This window comes from Diorhabda carinulata, chromosome X, assembly GCF_026250575.1.
Source record: "Diorhabda carinulata isolate Delta chromosome X, icDioCari1.1, whole genome shotgun sequence".
Classification (NCBI taxonomy): Eukaryota; Metazoa; Arthropoda; class Insecta; order Coleoptera; family Chrysomelidae; genus Diorhabda; species Diorhabda carinulata.
In genome coordinates, this window is record NC_079472.1 from 57,973,472 (window position 1) to 57,994,224 (window position 20,753).

The 20,753-nt window shown below is 33.0% G+C and overlaps 1 protein-coding gene across 1 annotated transcript; it reads left to right on the forward strand.

Annotated features, from left to right (window-relative positions):
• The first annotated feature begins 1,648 nt into the window (after window positions 1-1,648).
• Window positions 1,649-18,463, forward strand: LOC130902502 (zinc finger protein 836-like). Its single transcript, XM_057814696.1, has 10 exons — window positions 1,649-1,851; window positions 8,183-8,481; window positions 10,149-10,241; window positions 10,415-10,597; window positions 10,745-10,854; window positions 12,942-13,099; window positions 14,262-14,488; window positions 14,550-14,753; window positions 16,165-16,304; window positions 16,974-18,463. The coding sequence occupies exons 1-10, from the start codon at window positions 1,787-1,789 to the stop codon at window positions 16,983-16,985; spliced, it is 1,491 nt and encodes a 496-aa protein (XP_057670679.1). The 5' UTR covers window positions 1,649-1,786; the 3' UTR covers window positions 16,986-18,463.
• Window positions 18,464-20,753: the final 2,290 nt, after the last annotated feature.

The following is a 20,753-nucleotide window of genomic DNA, read 5'->3' on the forward strand; positions in this document are numbered from 1 at the left end:
CCTAGCCAACGTGATACGTGAAGTCGAACGTAACGCCAACGAAAGCTTCAGCGCAGGCGTAGTAGTCTATAAATCCAACTGAAGTGTAGAAATCCTATTTCATTTTATTGAAGATTCAATAGTTCTTCAACTTTAAAATATCTAGAACTAGTTCTCCTAATAATAATAGTTAGCCCACAAGCATTATACATGTGTCCAGATTTTTTAGAAATTCAAATTTGCTTAATTCTAAATATTTCTCTACACTAGAAGAACATGAGTTAAGTAATTGCTTATTGAAAATAAAATATTTATACGTTAAAAAACTACAAACTAAAAATCATCGTAATATTTTTCCAAATTATATTTATCAACAAATATTTAAATAAAATTATAACCAGAAAATTATTTTCAAGTTTATTTTTCCTCTACTGATATTCTAGAGAATTCTCAAGCATGCACAGTATATAAAGTGTCTCGAAAGAAAGAAAATAAATATTCCGAACATTAACGGGTTAACCCGATTCTAATTTCCGAACAGAACTTTTGTTTAGAATTAGTAGGAACTCACATTTAGAATGAGTCAGTTATAAACAGAAATTTTAAATGGAAAATCAATTTACTTTTGTAATAAACGGTTTCAATTCAAATCCAAATAAGAAAACTCTAAAAATACACGAAAATATATCTCGCGAAAACTTCAAGTTATAATTAATCACAAATATTTAAACACAATTATAACCACAAAATTATTCCTCAGATTATTTTCCCACTACTGATATTCTAGAGAATTCTCAAGCATGCGCAGAAATAAAGTGTCTCGAAAGAGAAAGAGAATAAATATTGTTGTCACTGTGACGTGGGGACATTATTTCCCATATATGTAATACTCCTATATGGTCAGTTGGTATGGGGAAAAACGTCTCTTCGTTATGGTGCTGACAATATTTTCTCTCTCATTTGAGATACGTTATCTATACTGCGCATGCTTTAGAATGCGCAGAACCGAGATGAAACCTAGGAGGATAGAGAAATCGTTGCCATTCTGTTTTCCTTAGTCGAAATAGGTTCCTCCTATAGAAACTGTCGATATAGAAATATTATATATGTTATTTCCCATACTAAATGTCATATATATATATATATATATATATATATATATATATATATATATATATATATATATATATATATATATATATATATATATATACTGGGGTGAACAAAATCCTATGACCCGATTATTTCGATCAATTTTCGAACGCGATCCGAATTAGTTCCCGAACATTAACGGGTTAACCCGATCATAGTTTACGTAAAGTCCTATTGAATAGAATTAGTAGGTACTCACATCTAGAATGAGTAAGTTAAAAATAGAAATTTTAAATTTACTTCAACTTCAATTTACTTTTAAAACTCAATTTAAATCAAATAAGAAAACTTAAAAAATACACGGAAATATATCCCGTGAAAGTCAGTAGTTGGAGAAATATTTGAATTTAAAGTATCTACTGTAATTTGGATAGAATGAATAATCTAAATAAAAACTTATGTGATTTTTATTATTTTAAAATAATCATTGAAGTTTTAGTAGGAAATTTGAAATTAAAAAAGGATGCCGTAAATCAAGTGACTCGGTTTTGATTTGACGTTTCGTAGTTTGACACGATTGCCAGTCACTCAATTTCCAGATCTTTCAATTTAAACAAAATCGAAAGGAGGATTTTGCTTTGTTTCTTTTGAAATATTAACATTTTGTTTTTGAAAATTTATTCGATAAGCTATCGCGAATCGCATAGTATTTGAAATGGAAGATTATCTAGAACCGGGAGAGATAAATTTCCGAAATTTAATTAGAGAATCAACTGAGAGGTAAGTTTTATTGTTTTCATATAGTTCTACTATTAGATGTAATGAAAACATTGTTTTCGATAGTAATATTAATTTAGGGTATCTTATAAGCTTCAGTATTTTCATATATTAAGTACATACATTGATATACAAGGTGGTCTAGAATTACGTTAAATAATTTTTAAAGTAGTACGTTCAAATATAAGCGTACTACTTTATGTGCACTAATAAGGGATATACAACACCATTTAACACTTCATTACACACGTCCTTTGAATGTACATCAACACACTTTGTATCTAAGACGCACTAAACAAATTCTACAGTATTAATCATTCTATTTCAAGATTTTAAAATTAATAGATCGATAAAATTCTTGAAAATTAACTTTTTTTAAAATTACGGATATTAATACTATTTATTAGGAACTCAACTTGATAAAGGAACATTTTCTTTAGAATGAGAGTAACTCATGAATTTTAATATTTTTGTATAAATTCAAGTATCAGAAATAATAGTTTCAGTGATTGTTAAGACACAATGTTTTCGTCAATTGAACCTAATGAATTGTAAATTAAGAAAGACTAATAAAATCAAATAAGGCCTGTTTCATAGCTATAAAATCAACGTCAGAGCATAATTGAACCACCACCATTGTTCGGACCATACTGTCTGGCATCATCCTTTCTTCGGAACAGCTCAAACTTGTAATCATCGGTCCAAAGAATTTTCTTAAAATCTTCTTCAGTCCAATTTTTATAGGCAAGGGCCCACAGCAAGAGTTTTTTCTTTTTTTTTTGTGACCTTCGCATCTCTCAGTCGCCGTTTTACTGCAGTCAATGATAAAGATTTTAGGGTTTTGTTTACTCCAACGTGGATTTCTGGTGATATTGAGCTTTCTGGTAAGAACAATGGAATTATCTTCACTTGTAGTAGCTCTCGTTTTTTACAAGCGTGGATGATTTTGATACTACCTGTATCGAGTTATTGTGGCATGAATAACAAGTCTTTCTTTTCGGATTTGCCTTCATTACGCGCGCTTTTCCCATTTTAAGTCATCTTCACTGCCGAAACCACATCTCCTTATTAGCGTGCCGTATCAAGTCCCGTTGACGTTGGCAATCAGCATGGCAAAACTCTCCCTATCTTGAGCTAGTCTAAATAACTGTTCTGCTTCTCTTATCCTAGTCCATTCTCACAGAAACCACAAGTAATAATAAATCTATGCACGTGTTTTTAGAAGTTTAATGTTGCTTATTATTGACCGATGGGAAACTACGTTCAGTTTTTTAGACTTACTTCTATATTCTTTTCAAGCAATAAAAGTTTATTTCGTCTCAATAATTTGTTGCTAGAGTAGACAGAGTAATACAAACTGCTGTATCAAAGTATCGATAAATAGGATAATCTTCGTTATACCACCACCAAAATAATAATAATAACGACGAAATACAGTGTTTTGGAAGAAAATCAATTAAAATTGAGACGGAAAACGCAAAAAAATTTATATTCTCAAAAATTTTACATACATAATTCCAAAAACGATCACGCGAAAATCATAAAATTTATTTATGAAACATATATAAAAGTATATAATATTTTTCACAATTTTGTATCGAAATCAGCAATATCTTTAAGAATCTGCTCAAAAAAATCGACATTTTTATATCTGGAAAAATATAAAAAAAACTTAATCAATATATTTCCATCCCTATATTTCCATAATAATTTTATTTACCTAGACCTCCACATGAACTCGCACAGATACGAATCGAGCATTTACCTACTCGTTCCCGATTCGCGTCGATTTCTTCTCTTGGCATTCCTCACATGGATTCAACTCGCTGCGTGTGAGCTTCGGTTTCGGGATCAACAAAATTTTCAGAGTGATTGACCGTATAGTGGTGGAAATTCATGCCTGGCAGTGTAGGAATCGCCCCATACGCTTTCCATTTATCAGATATTATCGTTGTACCTCTCTCAATACTTTCACTAATAACTGTCATAAGAGTAGCTTCTGTTCTGTCCGGGACCGCATACAAAATCACCATCTTCACGGCATAATCCTCCAAAAACCCACTGATGAGAGTACATCCTACCGCGATTGTATTTTCGAGAAGCACGACTCGTAAATTTCCACAGTCATGCCAGATCTTCCTTTTATTTCGGAACAATGAGTTCGCACAAACTTCCCTTAAATACTTCCTCCAATCGCTCATAGCCTCAATACTCATAACCAGCTCTCATTCTAAAAATTTGCACGAGGAATACTCCTGCGACCAGGCATATATGAAAAAAGCTGGTTTTTAATGATAGTCTGGTACCCTCAAACCATGTACCGATCCTTAGTCCCTTCACCTCCCTACACGAGCGTTTACTGCATATCCACCGATCGTAGTTACCGCAGTTACAGTCATAGGATGTTTCTTTCTGCATAAACGCACTTTTTTCATTATACCACCGTCTTGAAAGAATTTTACTGCACCTTCTTTATCTCCTACACGTTCTAACACATCGAAAATATTTAAGACGGACATGTCTTTGTTATAAACTAACAGCAACTGAAGAATAATTCGAACCGAAATCCAAATTGTGAAACGGAACCGAAATTCAATCAACAAATAACAATAACTATTATCATTAATCGAAAGTAAGCTTACATTATCCCCCCGACCAAACAGTAAATAAACACCATACAGTCCCACGCGAATATTACCGACTAATGACGCCTAACACAATACCTTTCAAAATTTGGTAAAAAAAAAATAAAAAATAAAAAAATTCCAAAAAATAAAAAAAATTTTTCCACTCTCTCCGCCATTTTTTTATGTAAAATAGTCTTCTACCCCATCCAGGCATTTTTATTGTTCGTACTTCGCAATTTAAGTGGTGGTGGTATAACGAATAAGTACCGATAAATGTTTTAATTTAATGATGATTTTTTCAAGAGAACTAACTTCTTTCGTTTGAATAGATTGTAAAAAATCATTCAATTTTGTAAAAAAAAAAAATCTCAATAAATCCGTCATAAGTCTTCATTTTGATTGTTTATTTTTTAATTTTTCCAGTATTTTTTCTATACGTTTAATTCTGTGAAAACAGATATTTAAAGTTATGGAAAAGTGATTAATGAAGAACAGCAACGCTGTGAACATTAATTCATTTTTTTAAATGGTTTAAATCAAAATAAAAAATTTTTGAACAAAGAAAATGATATTTGCCGCTCTAGGTTACAGCCTACTTAACTTGCTGGTAAATTCGACACTGCAATTATTAATAAAAAGTTTATTAGGTAATATTTTTGCGCATTTTACTCATTCTAAAGAATATGTAAAATACTGTAATGGAAATGCTGAAAAACTTCAACGCCGCATTAGTCGACGAAGAAAATTACTCGAGGTTAGTTTCCGGGTTCCAAATAAATCAATTTTATTAAAAATAGAGATTGAATGGTGTCGCTATTAAGTAACGAGACTAGCCCTGCTACAGCGCCAAAGTTTAATGACTATCAGCTGCTTAGCCTGAAACCTATTCGTTCGAATACGATGTCTACCGTGTTTGTAGACAAACCAGTGTAGCTGAAGCATTCATTTGTATAGAAACTGCTTTTTTGTTTTGCCCTAAAAATTATTGTGAAATTTCACATGAAACTTTGAGAAACTGCAACTGAAACAATTAATAATTTATTCAAAAAAGGTAATGAATAATGTATGGTAATGAATATTTGTTCTTCTTCTTTCTTCTTTCAAAATGCTTGTTTTTCCTCGTATCCTTTGCCGTTTAATTATAAGAGAGATTGTCGCTCCATTTCTTAAGAGATCTTTTAACGCTTCGGCGCTCTAAGGGCGACTTGTCTCTAACTATATTGACCATTCTGTCATCATTCATTTGATATATGTGTTGGTCTAGTTCTTCCCAATTGTTATGGCATCCATGTATTTTTGAGTAGTTCGATAGTTTTCAAGATGACCGAGAAGATGTTGCAGATGATTCACGTTCGAGTCGCCCTTCCACGTCAAAAACGGATGAAAATATCAACAAAGTCTGAGTTTATAGGAATTGACAAAGAATGTGTACGAATTCTACATGAAAACTTTAATATCCGAAGAGTGTGTGCAAATGGATGCCTGAAATCATCACATTTGAAAAAAAAAGAAGCTCGCAAAAATATCTGTATTGATACTTTGAATGCTACTGGAAATGACTCAAAGAAAAGGTAATGATGTGGGATTAATCAAATCTGCATTGAAAGATTTGAATATATTGAAACCGTGAAAGAAAAAGCGGCGCACCTATTGGAGGCAGAAAAAAATTTCTTGCATCATTTCGAACAATGGAAGATTCGCACGGAGTGATGTAGGGATAGAGGAGGGGTGATAATAAATAAATACGTTTCATATTACCAGTCTCCGCATTTAATAGCTACACCTCGTACACTTATAATTAGGTGAGAATATTCAAATTCGAAATATGTATTTTGATTCTATTTACATAAAACGATCACAAGTCTTCAACATAATTTACTTAGAAAGATTATCTGATACACAACACTGGTGTAACTGGTCTACTCTAGGCGTGTAATGGAGTACAATAAAATCTCACAACAGGATAATGTTGGTTGCATTGTCCAGCTTGTTAGGGTGTCTGGTCGCTCAGGAAACAAAAGCAGCGACGAGAATGATTCGTTTGGTGGACTGGGATCAGAAAACTACTAGTGGTTCTAGAGCATATTCTTGGGATAGCCAAAAATCATATCTCTGAGAAGTTTCTACGAAGTTGAATGGAAACACTTGGTATGAGGCACACACCTGTCAACTGCTTAGCTTTAACAGCCACGAAATATGATTATTGACTGGTGCTTTAGCATCACGTATGATTGAGAATACTGTTTGGGTGACCAGTGACGTTAATTAAGCCAAAATCTTTGATTAGCTTTTCCAAAACATCATTTCCAGTAATCAAAATCTAAACGGAATTTATTTTATCTAATGTTTACTCCTTGACATAAGGAAACGTCACATTGTTCATAACTTTCATGTATCAATTATAAAAAGTAGTTATGTGAAAAATTTACGTTAATGTTTGAGTTTCAAAGAAAAATTTATTAATGTAACTGTAAAATCAGAAAATTATTTCATTATTCGAACTAAAAATGAATTCATTATTGCAATTCAATAGTTTTTAATGATTTAAAAACATTTTTGTAACTGAATATTCTCCTGAACTTCTTGTCTAATGTTAATTTCATTGGAAGCTGTGATATCTACATGTGTGCCAGAGGCTTGACCCAGAATGTTTTCTTTAATTTTTTAATGAATTCGCAATATATCCTTCGGATTTCCTTGGTGTTGGATTATTTTCAGAATGTCTGCTCCTGAGTCTGCCAGGAAACAACTTTCTGAGTATTCTTTAACATTAGATAGAACCAGGTACTGAGCAATCTTTGCTGGTAATGTTCCAATGGTATTTATTCCCACGGGTTGTATGCCAAATTTTCCATTCCATATCGCACAAGAAATCTGTCTTGCTTAACAACAGGAGATACAATATTTATAAGTTTGATACCAGCAATATTTCCAGCAGTGACTACAAATTCGAGAATAACGCGTGTTTTGCTTTTTGAAATTTGTATTTTTGAAAAAGTTGCTCTTATCAAATACGTCTCCTTCTCGTATGAATGAAGGCTCCCTGCAATCCCTATTATCTTTACTACCTAAGGAACATATTTACTTAATAATAAATTATGAACATATCGTAAAGTAACAAATAGAAATATTTCGTCTCCAGTCTTTTTACATTCTTCTTCGCCAAAAACTACGACTTTTTCGCATGGTATCCTGCCGACCGTCTCTTCAGCCAAGCCTAAATCATGTGTACTTCTTGATCTCGATATTTCTGTGTACGGTGAGTTCAGATCTCAACATTGAATATATAGTCTACAGAGTCCACGCCTCCAATGTTTCTAAATTTTCAAAATAAGCAAGCATTACCTTTTCCTTGATGTTCTTCATATTTTTTAAATAGCAAATTTTTGGTAGACCAGGGCGTACCTACTTCTTGATTAAACTACCCAATGCAGCATTTGCAGACCATCTTACTTCATATGGAATGTCTTATTTCGAAAAATCGTTGTTTGCTTCTAACGCCATTTGATTCCACGATAAAACATTGTACGTAAACACGTCATAACTAGTTACGTAAATAACTATTGTTTGGAGCCCGGTCATTTAAAATATTCGCTATTACGTCAATACTAATGCGGCGTTTTGCTTTCATTACTTATGATTCCAGAGTCGTGTTCAATCAGAATTTATACCAACTGAAATGAATTTAGTGTTTAATCGATTTTCAGTTCAGTTAAAAATGAGGAGTTGAAGGACGATTATGATCTCTCTTTGTTAGCTCAACTTGATGATATTACTTACAACTTGGCATCTGACACTAATGATTTACCAATGGTTCGAGACCTAGAATTACCTTCTCCCATATCAGAAACTTCTAATAACTCTTTACAAAATGGTATGAGCAACTTTAAGGAAAATGATTTGCCGGATCTGCAATTTTCACCAAATAAAGAACCCAGTAATGTACATTATGTAAAATATAAACTCCAAGATGGAAGACATGTGAAGATATGGGAATGTGGGATTTGTAAGTATATTTTGGTAAAAGGTAGACTGAAGGAGAATTTTATGAAACGTGTTGGCAGAGAAATGTCTAGTTATGAAAAGGTCCCAGTTATATGCAAACTAATTTAGAAGATTTTAGTTCAGTACTTCATTTTTACGAAATACAAATACAAAAAAGGTTTATATTTACCAATTTGATACTAATACTGAGAATGGGAATGTCTTGTAAAAGCTGGTAGAGTAGCTGACCTGCTATGCCAGTACTGTATTTGTTGTATGTTGTCCTCTCTGCTTAGCTGCACTATTTCTGCCTTAAATTTTGAGGGCTTTGTTTTACCTATGAAAGTTTTGGTCTACTCTAGTACAAAATATCGCATTTTTTGGTATCTAACATTAAATCACTGTCTACACATTAAGTCCTCATTTTAGCCTTAATCGATAGACAGTTCGCATTCACTTGGCTGCTTCCTTACGGAAACGACAAGAGCTCTCGGGAGTTTTTCCGATTTTCTTCAGACGGTAATTTGCCGAACAATGACCAATGAATCTTTGTTATTTGCCATACGTATAATGTTTAGGAACATACAAACCATTAAAACGTTAATAAAATAGATTATACAGCGGTCGGCATAAGTCAGTAAACAAATTTCAAAAGGAATTCGAAAAAGAGTGTTCAAATTGATGCCCATCTTGATCAATGCATTTACGGCAACGTTTCTTTACGGAGAGGCAGGTCTTCAGTTGCAGTTGAGAGGTCGGGAAAGGTGCGCTGTCCTTGAGAAGAAATCACAGGGTGTTATGTCACATGACCGTGTGGGTAACTCAATGAAACCTCGTCTGCCTATCCATTCTCCAATTGTCCACATTAAGGTGCTGCCGCACAAATAATGTATGAAATGACGGATGTTCGCTAGTGTTGGATCTTTGTCCATTTGCCCACGTAAATCTTAGAGCATTTTCAGATAACTTGGGCATGACTCACAGAAAAGTACAGACCCGCAGAATTCTAGAATGGATATCTGTGCAAACACACATCGCAAGCTTTAATTGTTCTTCAATGAAGATGTGATTATTCTGGTCGTTCCAGTAGACAGCTATGCTAATTGACCGTACCGTTTAGCTGGAAGGTTGTTTCATCCGACTATAAAATGGAATGCTGGAACAGCGAATCATCCTGACTGCATCCTAGTTATCACCCACAAAATTCCAATCTGCGAAATCGTCCTCGTGAAGGGTGAGGAGGAGACGCGAACTGTAAACTCGATAGTGCATCGGATAATCGAAGTTCTTCCGGTCGTCCAGAAAGAGGCGCATCGGCAACAGAGCCCGTTTTTAAGAATTTCTGCTACGTCTTCCACATTGTTGAACGATTTGGTAACGCTAAATCGGAAATTGTTGTTGAAATTCTGTTAACATAATATCGTAATCTGCGTTCTTACGCAGATACAACGTAACAAAAAAACTTTTCTTGTAGCGCAAACCTGTGAACTGAAAATGCGTCTACTCGACGAGCACGTGACACAACTGTCTGTAGCACGAACATTCTTTGTTTCAATTTTTTTCGACAACGTTGCCAGATTTATGAGCGTTGCCGGACTTTTGCCGATTTTCGAGAGCGTTGCCTGACTTATACCGACTTCTATGTATAAATAACATTTATCCTTTATCCAATTTTTTCCATACTTTTAGGTAAAAAAGTATTTGCTCATCAGTATACTTTAATGAGACATTTACCAACGCACACTGATGAAAGAAAGTACAAGTGTGTAACTTGTGGAAAAGGTATATCTTTTTTTATATAAATATATAACTTTGATATAAAATAATTCCAATATCTTTCTGTAAACATTGAAACTTAATTCAACTGAAAAAAACTTATAATTCGATTTCTATCTATTTTTGAGTTGACCGCTACCGAAAAACATTCCTATCAAATCCTATTCCAACCCTTTTAGCATTCCGACAGATGTCAACCCTTTCCCAACACAGAGCGATCCATTCTACCGAACGACCCTATATATGTGAAGTTTGCAAAAAAACTTTCAATCGTGTTTCCACCTTGATTTCCCATAGAAAAACTCATACAGGTATCAAACCCCATAGATGCCATTTGTGTACGAAAGCGTTCCACCAGAAAGGTAAGATTCCCAATTTGATATTTCTAATTATACTCTATATTTAATTGTCCACCTATGCAATGAAAAATTCCCTTGTGTAGCTATTGTTCTTGATTCCATAATGTTTTTATGATGTTTTTCCTACAAATATCGCTAAATTTTTTGCAGGAAATCTTCGTAATCACATTTTCACTCATACTAATGCAAGACCCTACAAATGCGATATCTGTGAAAAGGGATTCAATCAAATGTCAAATTTGATGTGTCATAAATTGAAGGTAAGTTTTGAAAACATAATTGCATTGCGATATCATGAATAGTAAAATAATCAACTACTACTTTCTTTCCTAATATCGTGAAGAAAAAGAACATCTTCTTCGAATAACGTGACGTCCATCGAATTTCTTCTCGATATCGATCGTTTTTCGAAGTTCTTGCGTCTCATCAAAGCTATTTGGTTCTTGTAACTAAACTCTCTCCAGGAGATGCATTAGTCGTCTCCTGGAGTCAAGTAAAAACGAACTGCAGCTAACGATGATATAAAATGAATTATGGTTGGTATTTGAGGTAACCTCTGACCGTTTTTCGAAGTTTGCGTCTATTCAGAGTGATCACATAATCTCTCGTTCGGAGTATCCGATCCAAATTGAGGAAAAACTAAGTTGGCGCTGTTATTTTGATCTTGTAATTAAACTCTCTCCAGAAGATGCCCTCTGGCATTATCTTCACTTTCAATTGTAAACCATTAGTCAAGTAAAATCGAGCTGTAGTTGCCGATGAAATGAATAAATTATTGTTGATATACTAGGTGTAAGCCAGAGTATCAAATTAAATTATTTCTAGTGTTTAATTTGGAAAATTATTTCGAATTTCACAAGGTCGACTGACATCTTGTTTTTTGGAGATGTAATTCAATAATCGTCGCGGTAATAGCTGGGGAAGTGGTTATTTTCTTATTTTGTGAAAAATTTTCTCTACATTTCTAACTTTTCAGTGGTAACTACTAAAAATTATATATTTTCATATTTATGTTTTTGAATCGTTTTGATTTTAGATCTCTTTTGTTACAAAATTGGTTTTTTTGGTATCAATCTATTTTATATCTGATAAGAAAAATTCTCCGGTTTTCCTGTTTTGCAGCTTTGTGGAGGATATTTTCGTAATTTTCAGGTTCTCTTTGGCTTCAGTTTCCTATGCAAGTTCAATGTTATGGTAGGTAGATATTATTTAATCCCTGCCGGTATAAATTTCTTTAATTTCTCATTTCTTAGACTTTTTATATATGCTTTTATTTCTAAATTGTCTTGATTTTATGTCTCTTCTGTTGTAAAATTAGTTTTTTTTATAATTGTTGAAAGAAAATTTGACAAATTGTTATCTGTCTTTTAAAAATTATAAAAAAACTAATTTTACAACAGAAGAGATATAAAATCAAGACGATTTAGAAACATAAGCAAATTGGAAAAGATAAAAATTGAAACAAATTTATTTTCATGTTTATATATACTTATCACGTCGACTAATGTTCTCTTTTTCTTTCTAACCTGTATTTTTCTGTTCCAGTTGTATATTTCTAAGTTTTTTATATACTCACAGTTAAAAAATTGTCCCAAATGTCATTAAACTTTTCTCTATTTCCAATATCTTTACTAACACTTTGTGGATTTGTAACAAAATTAAGTCATCTTATTTTTACCAAAGAAAAATAGGAAGTCGCACGTGCTAAATCTCTAAGAGCAGCGTAGTCCCGCTGAGATCTGCTCGCTGCGTTGTCCTGAGACGAGAGAATGATCTCTTAGTCTCGCCTGGGTTCGTGTAAACTTATAGCATAAAGCGTGTAACAAGTATATCGGAGAGGATTAAATCGATTGCAGATCTAAGGACACTAAGAAGGTTATAAAAGACATGAGACTAGAAATTCAAAAGAAAATATCTTAGAATTTCCTGTGTTAGGTATCGCTCAGTCAGAGGTAAAAAGATTATTGTTTTAACAAGGAAGTTGTTCTGGGATTCCGGTCGGAGCGTGAAAAATGTCGTGAATGAAAGTGTACTTGTATTAAATATTTCTAAATGCGAGGGCACATGACGTGGTTACCACATATTATTGTCTGCTTCCGGTACATAATATTTTTGCTCCTTCCAGCAGTCTATTTCTATGTCTATGAAGTGAAAAATCAATATTTAATTCATTGACAATGCTACTAACGTTTCGTTAATTATGTTATTGATATAGTTCGTCTGTGGGACTGGGCATTAGCACTGAAAAGTTAATATCATCGAGTAGAACAAACAAACAATCGGATCAGTACCTAGATTTTATTCTTAAACAGACTTATACACTAGGTGTTTTTGTTTTACTTCTTAGACTCACCAAAGGATCGAAAAACCTAATTATACCTGCCAAATTTGTGGTAAATGTTTCACAAAACGTTGTGTTTTAAGAGAACACGAACAAAACTCTCACAAAATAATAAATTCATCACAGTTTCTATCATCGGACGATCAGCTCATAGATCAATCCAAGTAAGTATAGTCACCGTTACTTTTTAATAGTTTCTATGCTAATTTTGATACACAAAATAAACTGTAATACTGAGAAAATAAACAGAATACCGGCACGACTTGACAACGTTGCAATTCAATTTGAACCGACGGAAAATATTTACTTTATACTAAAAATTTCTAAACATAGCCTTCGAGACAAAGAGAAAGAGGGATAGATTGGTTGGATGGTTTTAAGGTAGGATAAGGAAAACGGCTCTTCTCGGTTTGGGGATTTTTTTGTATTTTTTTGAATATTTCAAATTAAATGGGGGTGCCGGCGCAGGTACAGCTGCAGCTGCGCTATCGAGGGACCATTTGGCTGGTTCATCAAATGACAGGAAAACTGCAGAAAACCTCCAGCACCGATGATAAATAGCCTTCAGGTATAAAGTAAACTTTTTGTATTCTTATTATAAGAAGAAAAACATCATGAAAAGTATGGACAAGGGCCTAGGGGTAATGAGAAGCAGCTACTACTCTGGTTTCCGCTATGCCAACTTCCAAACACTCGGATACATCGTTACAAATACCCTAATTTTTTCAAAACTATATGCCGGATCAATGTGAAATTTTTAGGAAATATTCTCAAATATATTTATATTCAAAATATGCAATATTTCAAAATTACAAGTGGATATAACTTCTTATGTAATGAGACTAGCGCTGCTACATAAAAAGTAAACTTGGAAAAACTGCAACTGAAACTTAATAATTTATTAAAACAAATGTACGACCATGAATGTTTGTCACGTCTCACGAAGATGTTGTAGATGATTCACGTTCGGGATGCCCTTCCACGTCAAAAAATAATGAAAATATAGAAAATGTTGTTTGAACGTAACTTATAGGATAAGGAATTTATGGGGTAAATTTTACTTAAAAATTTTAATTTACGAAAGCTGAGTGCAGAAACTGGTGCCTATAATTCTCAAGTTTGAACAACAAGAAGCTCGCTAGTACAACATCCCAGTACTAGACATCTTTCCTAAGGTCAAAATTGCGTTTTTGCGGCACGTGTCCTGAAGGAACAGAAAAAATGTCTTGCCGAATTTACCACACGAAAATTTCATCTATCTGCTATCTGGCCGAATTCACTACCATCCGTAAAAGCCATAATAAAGTTTTTTTCTGTCTAATGTAGTAATCCTAATGCCGTTATTATCGATCCAATAAAAACTGAAGCAATGCGATGTGCAATCGAATCTAATCAAACTCCATATGCTCTTCTTCGTCCTGTCGGCGGAATACCTGTATTGGTGAGGGTATTACCTGCAGGCGATAAACAAATGTTAGTTCCAGCTTTGGCCGAGGATTTGAAAAAACACAGTCACATATCAATTACCTCTAAAAGTGACACACCTGCTAACGGTGAGCTAACCACCAACTCTTCTTTGTCGTCAAAAATTGATTCAACTTGAAAATATTGCAGAAAATGGTAAGCCGCTCGGTGAAACAGTAAAAATTCAGATACCAGTAGTTGCAACTGTGATACAGCAAAATGTCCCTGCAGGGGAAATATCTAAGCCAGTTGTTAATCCTGGACCGAGCAGAGAGCTGGACAATGAAGTTGGAACGAAAAAATTTAATTTTAACACCTCTCCCACGCTGACCAATTCTAATTCTACTACTGGAGGTTAGTTTATTATAATGTTCTGGTAATTTATTTAAACAGTCTTGAATAAATTTGTAAATTATCAATAAATCAATACCAAATACACGACACTTTTCAATATTCATTAAAACTTATTACTTTGAACTATTCACTATTCATTAAAACTTATTACTTTGAACTATTCACAAGTCATTAACAATTATTATTTGAACTATTCATAACACTTATTACTGAACTATCCACTATTTATTAACACTTATTACTTTGAACTATTCACTATTTAATAACACTTATTACTTGAACTCTTTACTATTTATTTACACTTATTACTTTGAACTATTCACTATTTATAAACAATTATCACTAAACGATTCACTATTCATAACACTTATTACTGAACTATTCACTATTTATTAACACTTATTACTTTGAACTATTCACTATTCATAACATTTATTACTGAACTATTCACTATTCATTAACACTTATTACTTTGAACTTTTCACTATTTATTAACAATTATCACTAAACTATTCACTATTCATAACACTTATTACATTGAACTTTTCACTATTTATTAACAATTATCACTAAACTATTCACTATTCATAACACTTATTACATTGAACTTTTCACTATTTATTAACAATTATCACTAAACTATTCACTATTCATAACACTTATTACTTTGAACTATTCACAAGTCATTAACAGTTATTATTTGAACTTTTCACTATTCATAACACTTATTACTGAACTATCCACTATTCATTAACACTTATTACTTTGAACTTTTCACTATTCATAACACTTATTACTTTGAACTTTTCACTATTCATAACACTTATTACTTTGAACTTTTCACTATTTATTAACAATTATCACTAAACTATTCACTATTTATTAACACTTATTACTGAACTATTCATAAACATTTATTACTATCAACTATTCACTATTCATAAACATTTATTACTATCAACTATTCACTATTCATAAACACTTATTACTTTGAACTATTCACTATTTATTGACTATATCACTAAACTACTCACTATTCATTAAAAATTATTACTTTGAACTACTAGCACTAGTACGTTTCATTTACTTTTTATTATTCCGATATGTTCTCTATGATATAAGATTATTTACTGGGTGTGGCTGATATTTCGGATTCTTAGATTTGTATAATGCATTATTAGAAATTGTCTCGATAATAACAGTTACAGCATAACGTAAATAGGTAACAAAAAATAGGTAAACAGATCTAACAAATATAAGAAGCGCATTCGCCAATCTTAAGGATAGATTAACATTATAGAACAGAACCGGCTTTTATTTATAACAATTTCTATTTTTATTGTTCCTGTAGCTGTAGATCTGAATTACAAAATTCAAAGTAATAACTTTGGTTTGTTCTCTTCATTTTTAGAACAGAATAACCAAGAAATTAGCCTTCAAAATACTCCAATTATGACTGAAGGGTTTCCTCTAACTGAAAACATCCAAAATATCAACATACGGTTCGATGATGCCTATAGTAGTAAAATTGGAGACGAATTTAATTACGTAGTGAGTATGTCAATTATATGTCGCTTTTGCGCATATCGATATTTATCATCTCATTGTTTATTTCGTAATCGTTTTAAAGATATTTTTTAAACTTATTGTGACTTATCAATAGTTGAATATTGGACTTTTTTTTAAATTTAGGGGTGAAACGGTCACCTTTGGTGATATTTATACTGAACACACTGTTTACACTACCACTACACCAACACTCACAATTACTCTGTCTGCGTGCGTTTCGATGGTAAACAATTTACCTTCAGTCTCTCAAGACGGTTATCGAAACGTGCGTCAGACAGTGTAATTGTGAGTGTTGGTGGAGTGGTAGTGTAAACAGTGTATTTAGTACATTATTGCAACGGCGAAAATTTATGAATCAATAAAGTTTGGTTATTTTTGCTATTTTGAGGAGCTTGACGATTTTTTTTTTAAAAAGGTATCGAACTTAATGAACCGTGCTGGGATAAGTGTACGGAGCTAAAAGAAGATTTCGTTGAAAAGAAAATGAATTTTTTCTCAAAATGTTTGTGTTTTCTTTGTTGGACCAGCTACTTTCTTTATAGGATTTAAAGGGAAATTTCAGCGTTCCAAGAATGATTTTAAAATTACAAAAAATAATTTTTAATTTAAAAATTTCAATCTATACTTTACTATAACGATGTTTTATTACAGGATCTATTATGAATAATGCCATTAATCAGATGATTCCTCTTCCTTAAGGTATACTGCGACTGAATTGACTAATAACTATGATGGATCATTAGTCTCAGTTACTATAAAAACGCTCGTGATTTTATCGAACTTATTCATCATATTTCACTTTTTCTTTTGTTAGATGTTATATGAAGTGAAAAATCCAAAGGAAATCAGTTTATTTGTTCGATTAGTGTAATCATAGAAATTAGATTTCTATTTATCTTTCGACAACTACAACAACTAATATTTCGAAATATTTTTATGTTATACAGCATGTAAAAGCCAAATGGATTAAACTCGTTAATTAGATTACTGAACAAATCCTGAAACGCATCAAATACAAATTATAATTTGACATTTTCGCAATTAATTCCTCTCAAATGACAGCTACAGCCCCCAATTATTTAAAAAAGTGTAGTACATCGTTTGTAGGATCTCTTCATAACATTTTTCGATAGAAGAACTATATACGAGAGCCGTTTTTTTCCAACCTCCGATCGCCTCGTGGGCAGAAGAAACTCTCGCTCTACACACTCCGCCATTTTTGACATTCAGGCGTCGCGTCAGTCGGCGTTGAGCTACAGCCACGTAAACATGTCCGTCATTTTTGATTCTCTCGCCAAGTGTGATTCGTTTTCTACAGACTGAAGGCGATATTGCTGCAGATATACATCGGAGAATTAGTCGTGTGTATGGGGAAAACTTAATGAGTGATGGTGTTGTGCGTGAATGGTGTCGAAAGTTTAAAGATGGCATGACGAAGAGGGCCAAGCACGCAAATCTGTCGTTTCAGATTACCTGATTCAACGAGTTGACAGAATGGTTAAAGAAAACTGCAGATTCAGCATTACTGCTTTGTCTACGGAATTTCCAGTAGTTTCAAGGTCTCTTTTGTACTGTACTTGTCCAAAGATATGACAAATTTCTAAACCTCTTTGGTGATTATGTCCAAAAGTAACCGATGGTGATAAATTTATTATTTGATATAAACTTGTCTTCTATTTATAGTCTATCGGAGGTTGAAAAAAAAGCAGACCTCGAATTACAAGTCCGTATTTCATATTTGAAAAATTGAGGGTTGTACCTTTAAGGGTTAATTTATAGAGATTAGTATCAATTTGTAGCTCGAATAACACGTGTTTCGATATTTTTTAATTATACACAGTAATTGTAATAATGAATTTATTCTATTTGAATTTATAACATTGTGTATAGTACAGTGTTCCTTAGAAAGTTATTTTGTTCCTCAAATACAACATTTCTAGTTATTATTAGTATTAACAGATCTTAATTGAATCCTTTTGTATTTGAAATTATCTTTAACATAAAGTTCGATATCAGCTTCACATTTATTTTTAATGTCTTCATCCCCTTGTATAGAACTTTCTGGATCGCACTTTAGCGAATTGTATGATTATTAAAATTAGGCTTTAATGTATTTTCGTCTCCAATAAATCAATTGAAAATATACTGTTTTACTTATTAATCGATTCCTTAATATACGTGGTCTGATCGAATTAGATCCGTACCGGTACATTTGAATTCTTGTTTATCGAAACGGGCTTCGGCAGTGTAATTGTTAGAGTTGGTGTAAACAGTGTGTTCAGTATGAATATCACCAACGGTTCCAGAAATTCCAACTCAACTGTTGCACAACGAAAGTACAACCAGCACCTGGCGCACACTTTGTACGGATCCATTCCTTGCAAACCTGACACTGAATCCTTGTGCTTCTATTAGTTTCTATTGTTTTTCTGAGGCATGCTTTTAGGTTTGGTCGAACAATAGCTTGTACCAGGTTCCCGTTCAGGTAAGAAGAGTGGTTCAATGTTGGACATTATAGCTTGTTTTACCTGTTTGATTCTTTTGCAGCTTTATTCGCACTTGTCCTTTATCATTGACCGCCTTTGCAGCATCTCCTCAAAGTTTTGTTACCTTGATCTGATTCGTACCCCGGACTGTTCACCTGTCTTGAGGCTATGCGTTTTATCTCTTCTGGCTTGAATATAAGTTCGTAGTCTTTGTCTATGGACATTTTGGCATTTATAGAAAATATTTCTTTTGGTTTCATACAGGAATAACGGAGTTATGATCTTCAGAAAATGTCTTTTGAGACCATTTGGTTCTACATTGATGATCTTTAGAAAATCACTGAATAAACTTGTAATATATTTACCGTTACTTTCTTTGTCGTTGAAGATTTTTTCTTTCCCTAGTATATAGAGCAAATTGACACTTAGAATGTCTAGTTGATGAGTTGAATGTTAACTAGACATGAAATAAAATTTATGTTTGATAATCAATGTTTTCTTTATAGTATTTTAGAGAGAAAATAACTGAAAAGTAAATTTCTTTGAATAATAAACTAGAAATAGAATCAATAAAACATCAACGTATTTTAATCATAGTTTTGTAATTAGTTTCGGTTTTTTTGATCAAATTCTCAAACTTAAATATCATTAGTCTACAAAAAAGTTGATAACGGTTTTTTTGTGTAATACTTATGTTTTTGGATGTGCTTAATCCGACAATAACTTTTCTGACAATATAGGTTTTTATGTTAAACAAGTTATCATTTTAAAATGAAAGATAATTGCATAACAAAATTTATTTTTTAATCTAAAATACAATCGTTAGTAAGCACTAAACACTTTTCTTTCTCCCAGTGAAACTCCTTTTGGTACATTTTCGCTTGTAGGAAGCATCTGGAAGGTTTCTCGAAAGCATCCAACAGTAGTCTGCCCTCATTGAGACGCTCAATCTTTCCTAGTATCATTTTCCTATCTTCTTAATATCCGAATGAAATCATTCACCGTGTTCTCCACTCCAATTTCTTAAATTTTCTGGAAAATAGTCGAAGTCGGAATGAAGAAAATGAAACTCATTAGGCAACCTAAAGCTTGAAATGCTGTTAACATTATTTTGATGATTTTGTTGTAGTTAGGGTCTTTGTTATTACCTAATGACCTCTTCAAAGGCAATCCGCTCTTCTCTTTGAGGTCCGCCATGGTTGTGATGAATTGTAAATCAACCATAAGCCATAATATCTAGTCCAAAGAAAACGCCTTCTTTCAATTTCCATCTCATGGAAGTGACATCACAAATTGCTTCATCAATCAATTCTACAGAAGAACTTTATGAAAAGGCATCAAAGTTAAGCTTCCTAGAAAGCCAACACTTTTTGGTCCACTGATTTATTCGTTCTCTATCCTATAGACAAAAAAAGCAAGGGAATTCGGTAAACCCAGATTGTTCTACGAGCATCATGCCCAAGATTTTAAAATCACCGTACATTTGCCAACCGTGGTCTTTATATTGTAATTTGCAAAGAACCAATTCCAAGTTCTTGTATGTTTCCTTGAGGTGTACGGAATGACCGACAGGAATGGAGGCATAGAAACCGCCATTGTGAAGAAGAACTACTTTAAGGCTTCTTTTTGAAGAATCTATTAAATACGTCTCTGTGCTGGGTCGTATGAGATTTTAGATGTGTTCATCAAGCCTTCAATATTAATACAATAAACCAATTCGTCATTTTGGATGAAGTACCATGAGGAAGACACTCCCGGCAAAAGTAAGCTTTTGATCCTTGATCCAAGAAGATTCATGTCTCTTTACAAATGATTTAGCTCGCTCTGGGAAAGCACTTTCGGACTGCCGTCATCTACAAATTCAAAGTCAGAAACCGAACACACGCAGACCTAGTGGTACCTGGTCAGCTTCTCAGGAAGATCCAGAAGAGGACCAAAAGTACAG